We start from the raw sequence: 15,499 nt of genomic DNA on the forward strand, positions 1-15,499 counted from the left end.
TGCAGCCCAGTACCGTGTTTAAAGAAATAGTTTCTTGGAATAAACAAACTACTGTAAGCTCTTGCTTAGTTTTATTTACTTCCTGCCTTGAGTTATTTACAAGTTTCATTCAAAAAAATATGTATTTACAAGTGCTTTAAAAATATTAAAAAGTAAGCACTTATAATTAACAAAATCGGCAAAACAAAACAAAAAATCAATCATTTGAAGGCTACAGGGGTTAAACGGTTCATGATGCTAACCTCAAATCTGCAGGCAAGCTAAAAATGAAAAAAAAAAACACAAAACTTACATTTAACAGTGCAGACTTTCAAAGTATTCAAAACTATGCACACACAAAATAAAAAAAAACTGTAGCAGAAATCTGTCCTGGATGGACGTTCTGTTCTTTACCAAAGCTCTGCATGTTGGTTCAGATTCAAACTGTTGCATAAATTCAATTTCTTCCCTCTTACTGTCCAAAAACAGATTGATGTAGGTTATTGTGAACAGAGTTTTTGTCTGTTTTTTTTTTTTGTTTTGTTTTGTTTTGTTGAGTCACTCCAAAGCCTAATGACATGTGAACAGAAAAGATGTGCTGCTGGGAAGGCCACGTTATAAGCAGATGTAGAGCTTCGACTCCTGGGGGGGAAAAAAAAGAAGAAAAAAAGATGAAGTAGTTACTAATTACCCCAATGTGCAATACCCTGGTATATCTACAGAGGGTGCATTTACTCAGATATGAATTCAGAGTGCCAATAAGAAGGGCATGAATATCGTTAATTTTGGCCTTTTAATGAAGCATGTTTGATGTAAATATGTCTTAACTCTCAAAGATCGTAGAGAACGCTTGCGCTTTTTGTAGCTGTGAGAAAAGTCGCAGAGATATTTCCAAGCCGGAGATTTGGCTGCTTATCAGGAAATGTAAAATGTATTTAAATTTATTGTTTCCTGGCGAGGACGCAACTATTCTGTTCCAACTGGACCAGGCAGACACACATCCAAACAGGCTTAGGAATAAATAAGATAGGCTAACAGTAAAGCCTCTGGAATGACCTCAACCCTATCAATTATTGGTGAGCTACGCTTAAAAAAAACCATGCTTTAAAACGTATTAAGTATCATCTTCTGTTTGTGATGAGAGCAGCGATGAAAAAAAATCCAAACAGAATTTGTCCAGAAGCTTGTTGATGGATACAGAAAGCATGTGACACAACATGCAAAGGGACATTTTTGTCCATCTAGCAGTAGTTGGTGTCAGAGGGTAGAGCAGCTCTACTTCAGCATATTTTTACTCAAGTAAAAGTGTAAAAGTCCAGGAATTTACTCAAGAGTAAAAAAAGTATTCCATAAAAAAGGCTACTGAAGTAACTCATCTGATTTAATATCTTACAATGATGTCATCAGCCAGACAAAAGAAGACAGCTATGTGCAAGTTTGGGAAATTTAACAACTAAAATTAAAACATTTACGCAAATATAATTAGAAAATAAGTTTTGAGCAGCAGAAATGTTTTCCCAAATCAATCTGTTTCTAATAGAAATCTTATGAAACCAGTACTTACATTATGAATAACATATGCTAGAATAGGGTAAAGTACTTCCAGACAATATTTGGTGTTTACCTCAAATTCACTTTGACCTTCAAACATTAAAACAGCAAAGTCATAACTAGTTCTTCCTACACACCTATAAATATATCTGAGGATTTATAGTTTGCTCTCCCAGGTGGAGCAAGGAAAAAAAAATCCACGATGACTATAAAATTCTGCCCCCTCAGTTTTGATTTTAGAATTCACTGAAGTCGTGTGCTGAACTACGATTCCACCCGAGAAGAAGAACTGTTCAAATTAACTATTAAAAGTCCAAAATCAACATGACAATCACACCCACGATGAGCGCATCTAAACTTTTCACTGGTCCTGTGTGTTTCACCAGACACCAATTCTACCTCCTTAGCTGTCGGTCGGGTGTGTGTCGGTTGCGTGTTCAGTAACCGGATATGTACACTTGAAACTGAGTCGGTGTCGTGTGGGCCGTGGCTCCTTTGGGGAACAGTCTCTCCTGCTCCAGATGGGTTTTTAGCGGCGACGTTGACCTTTTTGTTCCTTGAAAGACAATAAACTGCATAATGTTACATTTATGGTGAAAACAGATATTGGTTACTCTGCTTAGAAATCCACATTGACCACAAAACACTATTAAAGGGGCAGTATTATGTATTTTCCAGGGACATGGTGCTATTTTATATCATAATCAAGAAACTATATTACCTTATAAATATGACTTAAAAAAACTTTGACTTTGAAATTTAATGCCTTGAGTCTGAGCCAATGTCTCTTTAGAAAACTCCTGCTCTTTCTGAAATGCCGCATTCGGAAAGTCATCACAACATGGCTTCGCTAATAACCCTTTAACAACATATTTGTCACGGAGAAGTAGCTTTTATGAGCTCAGCAGACGCGCAGTTCCACAAGGTGTTTGCTAATTGCTGCTGGCTAGTCTGAAGGAGCTGTGCAGGGGAGGGGTACTCTGTGAAGCTGAAACTTGGAAGCTGCAGCTCTGAGGAGGAGCTGGGCGTTTAAAGGGCCATTTCAGATATCAGAAGTGTAACTGACCTTACCTGTGTATGGGAGGCCAAACACTCAAGCCTCGGTTGTCCTTCTGGGTTGCTGTAGACGTGGCTCCCTCTGCCAGGTCTTTGAGAAAATGAAACAATTTTTCTGACTCTATGCACTGCTTCCTGAATTGAAAAGAAAAGAAAAGAAAAGAAAAGAAAAGAAAAGAAAAGAAAAGAAAAGAAAAGAAAAGAGAAGAAAAGAAAAGAAAAGCCATGTTGTGTCAAAATGAACAGAAACAGACTCCTAACATGCATTCAGTCTGTGAATAATCAATCAATGTAATACAGGGGTTTTGCTTTTTGAACCGAATTACTGAAATAAATAAAATTTTCAAATCATATTCTAACTTACCCCCAAAATCCCATCCCACTGCTGATCTGGGATCAGTGTCACAGAACAACAGAGATACTCACATGTGAGCCACAGACACGACGTTGTTGAACTTCGCCTGAGTAATCAAGCAGGTTTTGGTCAGCAAAGACTTCAGGAACATCTCCAAAGCCCGGGCTGTTTGTTCCAGCTGAGGAATCCGCAAGCTCTACAGGAAAGATCTTCTTTTTTTTAATTTTAACTCAACTCAAGATGTCTGAGATGTTACTCATTCATTTGTATTCAGGCAAATTTGAAATAAAACTAGAACAAATAAAGTTCAAAGTAATTCTGATTAGATGCCACAGAAAGTGAAGGAAGAATTAGATTTATAAAAAAGTAACATGGGAGTATAGAATATGCAAAGAGACATACTCAAAAGAAAGTTTGGTCAGTTGTTTTATGTCTCATGTCTTTGCTGTGATGTCAGCAAAATGCGGCAGAGTAAGTTTGTTTGTAGGGTAGATTTCATTTTGATTGATTAACCACATACTAAATAAATGTTAAAAATACTTAAAATGAACATGAAATGTATTTTTATAGGTGAGGAACTATGTCTAAAGTGAGTTTGGTTGATTTTAAATATGGGTTTTTAACCACACAGTGCATCGTCGAGTAGTTCAGTTTGTTGTGTTAAGTCTGTCATTTATTTGACTTTGAAAACAAACAAACAAAATCAAAACAATAACTTGTAAGCTGTAGGGAGAAAATATCATGTCTAACGCAGGTGAGGAAGCTTTTACGTATCTGGACTACAACTCCCATCGCTTAGACGGGATGAAAGCCGATGCTCAGCTAAAGGACGTCTGAAAGATCAGTAAAACTGACAACTAAGTCAGTTTTCTTTTCTGCTTCTTTTTTTGCCACAACTTGAAGGATACCGATGATCACCGGAACTGCCATCGCTATTCTCCCAACTTCTGTGTCCTTCTGCATGATTTTTTTGATTCGACCCTATAAACAATAACAAAGATTTAAGAAAAAAAAAAAAAAACAGTCTTCATGCAAACCGTTAGTTTGTTGGAGCTCTGTTAAAAACAATTTTATGGTCAAATTGTTCAAATTAATGTGAATGTTAAGTTACATAACAATTGCCACCGGTATACTGACTGACACTGGACTCTAACTTGATCACGGATCGCATTTCTACTTGATTTCGTCCATGTAAATTACACAACAAATGCACCTAAACAGCGGTCGAAACTAAGCCTACAAGTCAAAACTGCTGTTTATCGGAAACTACTGATTGCCTTATCACAGTCTGATTCTATATGCTAACAAGATTTCCGACAGATCCGGTAGTCCTTAAACACATCCCGTGCCCCTCTACTCCATGCTGCGTGTGCTAGCCATTAGCTGGTTTTGTTTGACTATAAACAGCTGATATTTAACACAGAGATAGCAGTACTCACAGGAGGGAACCGTACGTTGTATTTTCTCTTCTGTCCGGGCATTTTCGTCGCTGTAATTCCCGCTGTTTAGTCACATTTTTCATGTTTTTACAGCAGAGCGCTGCAGCATCCATTTGTTTACTTTTAGTAGGTAGAAAAGTGATGAGAGTAAAAAAAAAAAAAAAAAAAAGGGATGTCAACATTTGACCCCCAGAGGCACCATGGCAACACCATGACATCTATCCGGTGATAATGAAAAACACATGAGGTGGAAACAAAACAAAACTAAAATAATAATAATAAAAGTTATTAAAATCACAATAGTTATTATTATTAAGATTATTATTGATGTGGTTGTTGCAGCAGTATGAAGCAATTAAAATGTTTAGATTACTTATTCATTTTCTTGTTGAAGTCAAAATGTATTTAATTGTGAATTATTTAAAACACAAATGAGTGTGAAGATGGAAGTTTTATTTGTGTTTTTTTTAAACAACAATATAAAAGCCAGATTTATTTTATTTATAAGTACCAGAGTAAAGAGAACAGAAAACAAATATACCACACTTTTGATATTTTTATTTATAAACAATATTGAAAACCATGTATTATTTCCCTTGTAATTATTAACACTTACAGTTGAAAGCAGAAGTTTACCTACACCCTTTTTCTCACTGTCAGAAGTTGAACCAAACCAAATTTCTCTTGTTTTGGGTTTGTTAGAATCACCAAAATTGTTTCTATTTGCTAAATGCCACAATAATAAGAGAAAGGATATGCCAGAGATTTGTTTATTATTGCTTTCAAAATCAGAGGATTAGATAAAGAATGATAACTATCTCCTTAAACAACAAGGGAAAGCCCAGATGATGTCATGGCTTTGGAAACTTCTAATAGGTTGACCGGCACATGTGAGTTAACTGGAGGTTCACCTATGGATGTATTTTAAGGCCACACCTCCAACACGCTGCTTTCTTGTTTGGCATCATGGGAAAGTCAAACAAAATGTCAAAAGAAATGTTTCCAGATGCTTGAAGGTGCAGTTAATCTGTTCAAACAATTATTTTCGAGTACAGACACGATGGGAATCATGGGAGCCATCGTAGCAGGAAGAAGGCGGATTCTGTGTCCCAGAGATAAACGGGTTTTGGTCAAAAATTTGCAAATTGACCCCAGAACAAAACCCAAAGACTTTGTGAAGAATGTTGCTGAAGGCAGAGTTACCACTCACAGTGAAACACTCACTGTATCAAACTGGACTGAAAGGCCACTCAAGCCGTTAGCCACAGAAATTCAAAAACGGGTGAGAAACAGTGATTGATATGAGTCAGTCTAGAAAGATTTAAAAAAGCTAGTTAACCTCAGTGAGGAAAAAGAAAACATGGAACAGTGGTGAACCTTCCCTAGGGTGGCCAGCCTACCAAAATGACTGCAAAAGCTTATCGATCTCAACCTGAACAAGCACTCCAGGTCTCCTCCGTTCACATCAGTGTCCATAATCTGACAGTAAGAAAGAGACCGGCTAAAATGCCTTCCATATGAAATTCCAAAGTCAATACAACTGCTGACCAAAAAGTACACACAGACCAAGCTCACGTTTACCAAAAAAAAAAATCCTGATGACCTCTTAGACTTTGCAGAAAATATTATGTGGAATGCTAAGACAAAAGTGTCTTGCCTTGCCTTAAAGGGACAGTATTATGTGTTTTCTAGCCATATAGTATCCTTTTATAGTTCAATCAAGAAACTGTGTTACTTTCAGTTGTTATAAAATGCTGTATACATCTAATATGACTTAAGTTTGACTATATGCTTTAACATCTCTTTAACGGCTTGTTGGGCCTGTCTCTTTAAAATTTCAAACTCTTCCTGAAACTCCACCTTCAGGAAGTCATCATCACATGGGCTCCTTTATTAACCCCATAACAACATTTCTACCAGCATTCCACAGAGAAATAGGTTTTATAGCAAACTCAACAAATGAGGAGTTCCATCAGGTGTTTGCTAATTACTGCTGGCTAGTCTGAAGGAGCTGAGGGGGCAGGAAGGGAGGAGGTTCAAAGCTTGAAGGCTTGGAAACTGCAGCTTTGAGGAGGAGCTTCGTCATCAAAGGCGGAGCTTGGTCCACCCAGGGGTTTTGCACAGCTAAGTGGTTGCTTTAGAGATTAAAGCATTTCTCAAACATGCAGAAAAGAATCAAGGAAACACTCCAGGTATGTTTTTGATGAGGGAATAACACCGTAACATGATGTAAAGCTGAAAAAGTTTTATTTTGCATAACACTGACCCTTTAATAATTAAGATCATCAGTTGAAAGCAAATTTGCAATTACTCTGGTTATTACCTTTGAAGATCTGAAAAGATTTAAGTGTCACAAGAAAACAACAGCGACATGAATTTGGAAATTGGCAAATATTTTTTGACCCTATTTTGTTCTTCCAATGGTATCTGAAGAAAATACAACTTTGCTCATTTTTCTATGATTCCGTTTTGATATTTTGTGGAAGGTTGATGTGTAATTCTACTGCTCATGTATCCTCACAATTTACTGGAGTTAAATGCTCCCACACATTATGACTGAACATATCTTTTTCCATCTCTCCAGCAGCTTATATCTACACCAGACTTTGAAACGTGTCATCTGATCTGATAGTGATGACTCTGCTTTCAGATTTTTAATGTGTGTAATTTAACAAGCAGAGTGAAGCACAAACAGTCGAACTGGCCCGAGTGTCTGGTTCCAGCTATATCAATAGCTGAAAAGCACTTAAGAAAAGATGAAGAACTCATCACTCAATAAGGAAAACTTTTTTTGTTGTTTTTTTTACAAATCATAAGTGTCTTGAACTCATTCCCGTTGTCGTGTAACAACTATTAACTTTAATGTATTTTATTGTCATTTGATTTGATAGTTTAATGTTAAGTTGTGCATTGTTCTAAATTTGAATGAAAATGGTACGTTGCTTTTAAAATGGTGTACAGGTAAAAACTGGAAACTTTCATTTTAAAAGCTGGATCAATACCAGCTGTGTGCATTTTTCTTCTGCCCCTTCGGTCATTACTCAGCTGTAACACTTTTGGGACATGCTTCTAGAAACTTTGCTCATTGGGAAATGGAAAGTGTTCAAGATTTTCTTTGCAAAAAATATCTCAAATTCAGTCACACTGGACTGACAATTTGAAGAGCAATTTTCAAATTGTCCCAAAAGTTCTCGATTGTGTTCAGGGCTGAACTTTCTAAAGTGAATTTGTTTTAATCTAAACCAGTGTATGGTATCTTTGGCTGTATGTTTTGCAGCTTTATCCATTTTTTCCATTAAATCTTACTAATGACACTTTCTTTGCTGAAGAAAAGCATCCCCACAGCATAATAATACCACCACCGTGTTTCAGCTTGATGAAGGCATGGTCAGTCTGAGGTGCAGCGGTAGTTTTCTTCTGCACATAGTGATAGTGTTTTATCTGTTGCCATTTCTTTATAAAGGAATGAGCTTAGAGAATCAGTTTTCTACTGAACATACAACTACCAATTACAGATTTCTTTGTTTTTGTCATCAAATATTTTAACATAATAGACATGTAATATATCTATTATATTTATATATAATAGGTAATATTATATATATCTAAATGATAGGTATAATATGGTAATATCTATATTATAATATATATTATGTAATAATACATTAATAACTTTGATGATTTAAATAGATACCATGATACATTACCATCATATAACATTAATAGATAATGTTAGATGGGAATATTTAAATATATATTTAAATTGGTTTCAGAAGGTTAATACAACAAAGGCACCAGTACTAATACTGGAAAAGAAATAAAACTGAAGAAATTAGTTTGACGTCCAATTTTTCCTAAAAGGAATTTTAATTCGCTATGGTTCCCAAAAGTGAATATGCAATTGCCTACTTTTACGCCAAATATATTAAATAGTTTATTTTAAATACTCACTTGTCGCAGTTTTAACTCAATCTATGCACGTTAGTATAATTGATACATGACCATAAGTAGACGAGATAAAAGACACAGCTCGGTAAATGTTATTCCACAATGTGTTCAAAAATAGTTGTAAATATTTGTATGTAGTTCCCAGTGACGGCCGATAGGGGCAGCAGAGCCAGTGTTTACAGAATTAGGAGAGTTTGCTGCACGAGCTGGCTGCTGGTAGCGTGGAGGTGAAATTAGACACTAAGAGAGGAGGTCGCTGTAGTAGGTTTCTTTTTCTCTCTCTAAAGTTATTAAAAGTCCCAAAGAACCAAACAAGGGCTTGTCGCGTTTATGGAAGCTAACTACACGCTCGAAGGAAACTGTTAAATGATATGAAACTGTTAAATATCGCGGGAAAAAGCTTCTGACTCGGGCTCGCTGGCTTCTGCATGGTCCCAGGCTAGCTAACAGTTAGCTGCAGCAGCTTCTTGGCTAGCGGGCTAGCGAGGTCCAGCCCAAATTTTGTTTGCCTCGAGTGGATGTGGTCACCCCCCGAGCTGTTCACGACTTTTCTCTTTGCAAGGAAAACAAGAACCACGACTCCACACTGGCTTTGACACCGTGCGCTGTCAGGAAACCAGCAGGATGTCCACCGAGGTTGAGTGTAGCCAGGTTGACTCGGGTTTGACAGCGAGCAGCTCCAGCGGGGTGCAGGACAAAAACCAAAACAAGTCGGAGGGAGCTCATCTGCACAAAGAACAAGAGGAGCCGGGGCAGAGGGGCACGGAGAAGCAGCAAGCGGACGACCACAAGCAAGAGTCGACCAAGAGCCAAGCGGACACGCATAAGAAAAGCAAAGAAAACGATAAAGAAAACGAACAGAGCGGTAACGCTGACTCGGCTGTCGAGGCGGTGAAGAAGAAAGTTGTAGAAGCCCCTCCGCCGAAAGTCAACCCGTGGACTAAAAGAACCACGGGCAGAGTGCCGGTCAGCAACATCAACTCCGGCTCCCAGGAGACAGGTGAGCTGCTCCCATGTTTTATAGACGAGGGGGGGAAAGTGAATAATGCGGTCCTCAGCAAATGTGTCACGTTGTCAAGGCATTTCTAAACGCTTCACTCCTGAGAAACCCACCGCGAGATGAACTGTCAGCTCATCTCACGGTGGCTTTAGCCAAATGTAATTAAACAATTAGGATGTTAACTAAGTGTTAGCAACATATTTGCCCCATCCCCCCCGTGCTCGGGTTGCTCATGAGCACCACGTGTTGATTGCTGACAACTGCTACTTCTTTTAGCTCCCACCAGCTAGCTGTTATGTTGCTCCGATCCCCACAGGGATATCTGTGGCAGTGAAATGGGAGTATTTTGTTGTTTTTGGGGGGGAGGTAGAAGCTCAAAAGCTGCTCGATTTGAGCTAAAATCGACGCTTCAGCTTCGAGCAGCTAGCTCGTCTCGCTGGTTGAGGCTAAAGCCAGCAGGCTAGCAGCCTTTGCTGCTGTAAAGGCACGTTTCGCATGTCCAATGGCCTGGCAGCCTGCCGTTCCTCCCACCGGGTCGCTGTCACTAGTGAGAGTAACACGTATGTGAACAAGGTGCTTTAACAGACGGATCTGCTGGAAGTCGAATATCTGTGTATAGTTAAAAAATATTAACATTTATTGAATATATACTTTTAATTTTCTGGAATCGGAGAAAATGATTTAGGTTTAAATAGATGGACAAGTAGAAAGACAAATTAGGACTTAAGGTTGAGTAATACTTTTTGTTGTGTTTGGATCATTTTAATAGATATTCTTTGAGAGAATCTCACCTTTGTTGTTGGGTTGTTTTTTTTACACTTTTTCACAAAAAAATATCTAAAAAAAATCAGCTGCACTTAAAACATATGTTAACAAGATACCTGAACAGCTGGTAAAACAGATTCAGGTTTCCACATTACTGCATACACTGTTTACCTTTAATTTCCACAAAATGACTTTTGGATAAAATGTAGCTTTTGGTAATGTTGTAAAAAAAATTGACTTTTGTAATGTTTAACTAAAATAAACTTTGTAAAATAATTGTGAACAAGGAGCTTGTTGAGATAAGATGAAACAAGGCTCTTAAATAAACATCAATCTTTATATTGATCGAATATGCACAGTAGCAATTGACTTTGGTCTCAGCATCTTTTAGAGTAGCTTCTATTTTCATCCTAGCTAATCTGGGTTTAACTTGCATCCAGCAAATATTCTCGTTGCGTCACTTTTTCCACTTTTAAAAATGAACTAAATTCTTTTTTTCTTTTTTTAAAAAAACCCCCTCCTACAATCACTTCAAAAGTTTGTTTTTTGCATATATATTAACAACAAACTGAGAAATCACATGTACATAAGTATTCCCAGCCTTTTCTCATTATTTTAATGCAGCTTTAGCATACGGCATGACCAGCTGACAGAGCTTTTCTTGGTCAGTTTCCTGTTTGCCAAACCCAGCTCCATCACAGACGTCTGTCAGCCATTTTCTGATCTCTCCTGAGATGTACAGTCGAACCCCAGCCTGGACTCTGGCCCGGCCGCTCCAAGATGTTCACAGAGAGATTCTGAACCTACTGCTTTCACCCAGCTTGATGCTGCCACTCCCGTGCTTCCCCATGGGGATGAGCCATGCCTGATTTTCCTCCTAGCAGGTAATCTGGTCTTCATGCCAGAGAGTCCAGTTTTTGTCTCACCAGACCAGAGAGTCTTGTTCCTGACAGTCTGAGTCCTCCAGGGCCCTTCCAGCCGGCTCCAGACGGGCCGCCATGTTGCTTTTCTAAGGAGTGGACTCTTCACTATACAGGTGGAGCTTTAGGTCCTTCTGGAAGGTTCTCCTCTCTCCACAGAGGAACAGTGGAGTTCAGATAGACGGACCTTCAGGTTCTGACTGAGATTCGGAGTCATGCTGGTTCATGCTAACTGTGAAGTTTAGAGCAGCAGAAACAGGATCCACCTGAGCTCACGTTAAAACTTCATAGCAAAGTCTTTGAATACACAAGTAAATATGAGTCCTTTAGTTTCTTTAAGCCTGTCGCAATAAGACATTAATCAGTTAATCGCAGGATACAGTAAAATGAGCTCAACAAGTTCCTTCCTCATATTTTTTTTTGAAAGGTAATTGTGTTTAAAGCCTGTTTATTTATGATTTCTGTTGCACATGATTTTTATTTCCATTTTATTTATTATTTTATTATTTCAGCTTGTTTTTTTTTTTTTGCATATTTAAAATCTTCCAGTTCTAGCCCTAAGTGTTCTTTACAAAATTAAAGTTTATTAGCTTTTGAGAGGGCAAACTTATTATTATGATAATTATGCCATTATCAATATAATACATCAAAACAATCTCAAAACAGCAATATTAATGTTTGTCAAAATAATTACTAGGACAACTTATCCTACAGCAATTTTCTGTTTAATAAATTTGTAAAAAATAAAAATGAAAAATTGTATGGTATTGACATAGAAATGTAATCAAGTTAGGAATAATGTTGTAACATAAAATGTGTAACGAGTGAAGCTCCAAATTCTTTCTGGATGCAGAGTTTGCTAAATAAAGAGAACATTTAATATTAAAAATAGAAAAAGATTGAGTTTCCAGACTTAATGCGTCTTCTGAAAGGTAAAAAACGTCAATGTCATTTTTTTTACATGGATTTATTTATAGATGAAGGCTTTAGTTAGTTCCTCACAACTTGTAATGTTGTTCATATCAATTATTTAAAATTTTTTACTGCAGTAGTTTAAAAATAAAAGAAAGTCATTTGACTGCTTTTATTTCTCCTCTAGGTTCTTTTAATTCTACAATGAGGGACAATAATATTTTTCCAGGTATGATGAAGTTGAATTGATGCTAATCCCCCCAACCCTCCTAAAATAGTGACTTATTTCTGAATGAATGAGTGGATCTCTCTACCATTACCTCCCTGGAGCTGAATAAAATTAAGTTCTTTAAAAGAAGCTGAAAGGCTCTTTAGAAGCACTGTACCTTTCACTGGAATGGTTTATTATTGTATATTTTATACATTTATTAACATTTTGCATAAACTGTAATTAATTTTTATTGGTGTATGCTAAACCTGTCATGTATTTGAATGATTACTATTGCATGATGTGTGTTCATAATGATGGACATAAATAAGCTATAGCATTGTTGAAACCAGGTACGCAAATGTTCACAGTCTCACAAGAACAAGAAAAAAAATTATCAAAAATTTAAAGTAGACATTTTGCAGGGACTTGAACTTTAACCAGTGTTGCTTAGAGTGCTGTAGCCTTCACCAGGTCGGTATAAATGATCCCAGAGATGATTCAAGATGGCAAAAGTGCTACATAAAGCAGCTTATTTGCACATCTGATTACAAGAGGGATTATTATATTAAAGTTCAACATGTAATTAACAGATGCATTCTGTTAAAGAAGCGTCTCTGAACAACAGTTCTGTTTGTGTCCAAGATTTTCCTAAGACTGGATCTGGAGGTTTTTATGTGCATGGGGTTAATGGAGTGGACTGTGTACACCTGCTAAAAACACCATGGTGGAAGAGTATCTTAAAGCTGCAAAATGTAACTTTTATACATATATATAAAAAAAAATAAAATAAAATCATGTTTTTTTTATATATTATCTCATAATATATTATTTTATATTTTTATATTGATGTATATTCTATATATTACACTGTCACCACTCCGTGGCAGTGTAATATGAGACTGATAATCTGTGAAAAGATCCATCTCCTCCACCTCCTCCCTGAGCTGCTCTGGCCGTCTGATGAAATGTACCGCTCCCAATCAAAAACAACCAATCAGAACCTGGAGGAGGGGTTTAGAGCTGTCAATTATTCTTTTGAACACGCTGCTAATTGTACTAATGGTGGAGAAACAACTTACCGTTTATCTGTGGTCATCAGTGGCCATGCTAACTAGCCATAGCATTCACTAAGTTACAGTGTAGCAGTTGTCAAAGGTAATGGATGGGGTGATTGACAGCGCTAAGACCCACCTCCTGGATGTGATTGGTTGTTCCTAGTTAGCACTGGGAGAATGCATAGGAGCTTGTTTTGTTTTTGTTTTTTTCCCACACATTGTGTCCCATACTGCTATGCCATAGTGACAGTTTCAACAAATACTATACTATTTCATCAAAGTTACACATTGCAGCTTTAAAGAGCCAGTCTGAGAAAGTGAATATCTAGATTATTAAGCTCCTGAACTAAAAATGTATCAAATCTGAAGCTGAGTTTCTTGGAATTTCAACTTTGAATTGGCTACTTTCTCCTGTTTGCTTCATCAGTGAGCTCAACAATCCTTTTCATTCTCATAGTTAACATTTGCCTTTGCATATGTGTGTGTGTGTGTGCGTGTTCTTTCTGCTGCTACCAGGCTCTTGGTGAAAGCGGTGGTCTCGAACCCCCCTCAGCTAAAGTTGTGAATGTGTGTCAGAGCGGAGCGGAGAGCAACCGAGGGGGAGCTAAATTTGAAGCAGCCTTCTCTGGCCTAGGCATCAGTTTACAGGGTTACTGTACATCTAGCTCTGTGGGTGGACACACACACACACACACACACAGACCCAGACCCAGTTAGGCATACACCCATTCACATGGAAGCCTGTGTGTGTGCCCAGTGTGTCTTATCAATCCAGCCATCCTCTGCTGAGCGATAGGAGCCACTCCCAGCCTGCAGAGAGGCAGCCGCACGGCGTGCCGCCGCTGTCTGCACTCTAATCACCCCCAACTTACACCCCTTCGCTCCCTGTGGGGTTAAGTACTTATTTCTTCTTCCCTATGCTCCCCAAACGGCACAGAACGACTGTGCAAGAGTGGATGAGTTGACTTTTTAACCGCGGTGTTGAGCAACCGATTTCTACTTGCATTTCTCGTGGAGCTGTAGCTTCTGTCTGCTTCAGTTTGCTCCTGCCTGCCACATTTAATGATGTCTGTTTCTATTATCCATCATCTGTGCGCAGATCAACAAAATGCTCTGAAAGTGGTCCGAGCCAGCAAGCCCAGAGTGAGAAAACCCAGCAAGGTAACACTGTTTTTAATTTTGTTTTTAAGTTTTCACATTTTCTGCAAATACACGTCCAAATATTTTCACATAGGATAAACTTGACCATGTTTTCTAGATGAATATTGTTCCAGAAATGTTCAGTAATTATCACATCATGCCTCTTTTTTTTTACCTTAGTATTTGACGAACACCTGTTTTAACTTGCAAATAAATTAATATTTTGATTCTTCTAAGTTCTCATCTGCATTCCCATAGTTCTGACTTCAGGTGTTAAAACACACAGAGAGTGAGAAATTACCATCTGCTGCTAAATGTTAACCTGTTCGAGCTGCTATCCTCTGGTTTTGTTTGCTTTTCCAACCTGTTTTTCCATTACACAGCTTTAAGGATAATTACCATAGCATAGTACCTAAATATAGAGATTAAGTAGTTCTGAAATTGACTGTGAATATATTTTACTAACCCTTTAGGGTAATTATGGAGTCAATGTTGGATCTTTAATTTAATCTTTTGTTTATTTAGGCACGTTAAAAATCTTTAAGCATGGTTACTCTGGCTTGCTGAAGAAAACTGTTGACAGGGAATGCAACACACATTAGTTGTCAATCAGTGAAATGTTTATTTTGTTATTTTTAAGTCTTCAGTCCTCAGTTTCAACTACTACATAGAAGAGGGTTAGTATGCGGTCAGGATGTTTTGTTTTCTACCGGAACGCGCCTCGCGAATCCTGTCAGCAGCCGATTCCTCGTTGGATGACTGATTCAGACGGTTTTATTAATTAGAATTTAAACATGCTAAAAAGTATAATTGTGTTTTCAAGTTGAAAGCACTAATGATCACTTTGTAGTGATCATTACACTACCCTTAAATGATCCCTACAGTGATCATCAGTGTCACTGTAATGATTACTGTAGTGATCATTACAGTGTAGTAAGCAACTAAATTTGCTACACTGTAATGTATTATGTATCCTGTAGTGCCTTAATTATTACTGCTGAGTAAGTTGTCCTTTCAGTAAATGCCCTTTGTTTTAGTGCCTGTATACCTTGGGAAACGATTAATAGATTACCAAATTTGTTGACGATTATTTTTAATGACTGATTAATCCGTTATACACTGCATTTGGAATTCTTTCAAACCCAGATACAGTTGTGGTCAAAAGTGT

At 37.6% G+C, this 15,499-nt stretch overlaps 2 protein-coding genes across 10 annotated transcripts in view; one reads left to right on the plus strand and one right to left on the minus strand.

Annotated features, from left to right (window-relative positions):
- Positions 1–56: 56 nt before the first annotated feature.
- On the minus strand, positions 57–4,519 carry LOC106940150 (dr1-associated corepressor). 4 transcript variants are annotated; one of them, XR_001423017.1, is made up of 6 exons: positions 4,381–4,519; positions 3,850–3,922; positions 3,013–3,106; positions 2,602–2,721; positions 1,987–2,102; positions 58–621 (listed from the first exon to the last, which is right to left on the minus strand). XR_001423017.1 is itself a non-coding variant. In XM_015022803.1 (6 exons), exons 1-6 carry the CDS (start codon positions 4,420–4,422, stop codon positions 595–597), a joined length of 456 nt encoding a protein of 151 aa, XP_014878289.1. In that variant the 5' UTR covers positions 4,423–4,519; the 3' UTR covers positions 58–594. The 4 variants fall into 4 exon arrangements, 3 of the variants coding, with proteins under 3 accessions (XP_014878288.1, XP_014878289.1, XP_014878287.1); XM_015022803.1 differs by having other exon boundaries at positions 1,987–2,086; XM_015022802.1 differs by lacking the exon at positions 1,987–2,102 and having other exon boundaries at positions 57–621.
- A 3,978-nt stretch (positions 4,520–8,497) lies between these two features.
- Positions 8,498–15,499, plus strand: part of larp1b (La ribonucleoprotein 1B) — a 48,931-nt gene continuing 41,929 nt past the window's right edge. For 4 of the 6 annotated variants that reach the window (XM_015022787.1, XM_015022789.1, XM_015022790.1 and 1 more), the window contains exons 1-2: positions 8,498–9,328; positions 14,291–14,352. In XM_015022787.1, the coding sequence (XP_014878273.1) occupies positions 8,953–9,328; positions 14,291–14,352 (438 nt within the window). In that variant the 5' untranslated portion in view covers positions 8,498–8,952. The remainder of the gene's footprint in view (positions 9,329–14,290; positions 14,353–15,499) is intronic. The other 2 variants (XM_015022792.1, XM_015022791.1) reach the window with 2 other exon arrangements.

Source organism: Poecilia latipinna, unplaced genomic scaffold (assembly GCF_001443285.1).
Source record: "Poecilia latipinna isolate Pla-1442-1.1 unplaced genomic scaffold, P_latipinna-1.0 Scaffold3107, whole genome shotgun sequence".
Lineage (NCBI taxonomy): Eukaryota > Metazoa > Chordata > Actinopteri > Cyprinodontiformes > Poeciliidae > Poecilia > Poecilia latipinna.

Bases quoted from the DNA above. Each gene is read 5' to 3' on its own strand.
- LOC106940150 (XM_015022801.1), bottom strand. From the start codon at position 4,422: ATGCCCGGACAGAAGAGAAAATACAACGTACGGTTCCCTCCT. The intron at 3,107-3,849 runs GTATCCTTCAAG...TGGAACAAACAG, and splicing joins GGCAGTTCCGGTGATCATCG to CCCGGGCTTTGGAGATGTTC. The intron at 2,087-2,601 runs GTAAGGTCAGTT...TTGTCTTTCAAG, and splicing joins GTTTGGCCTCCCATACACAG to GAACAAAAAGGTCAACGTCG.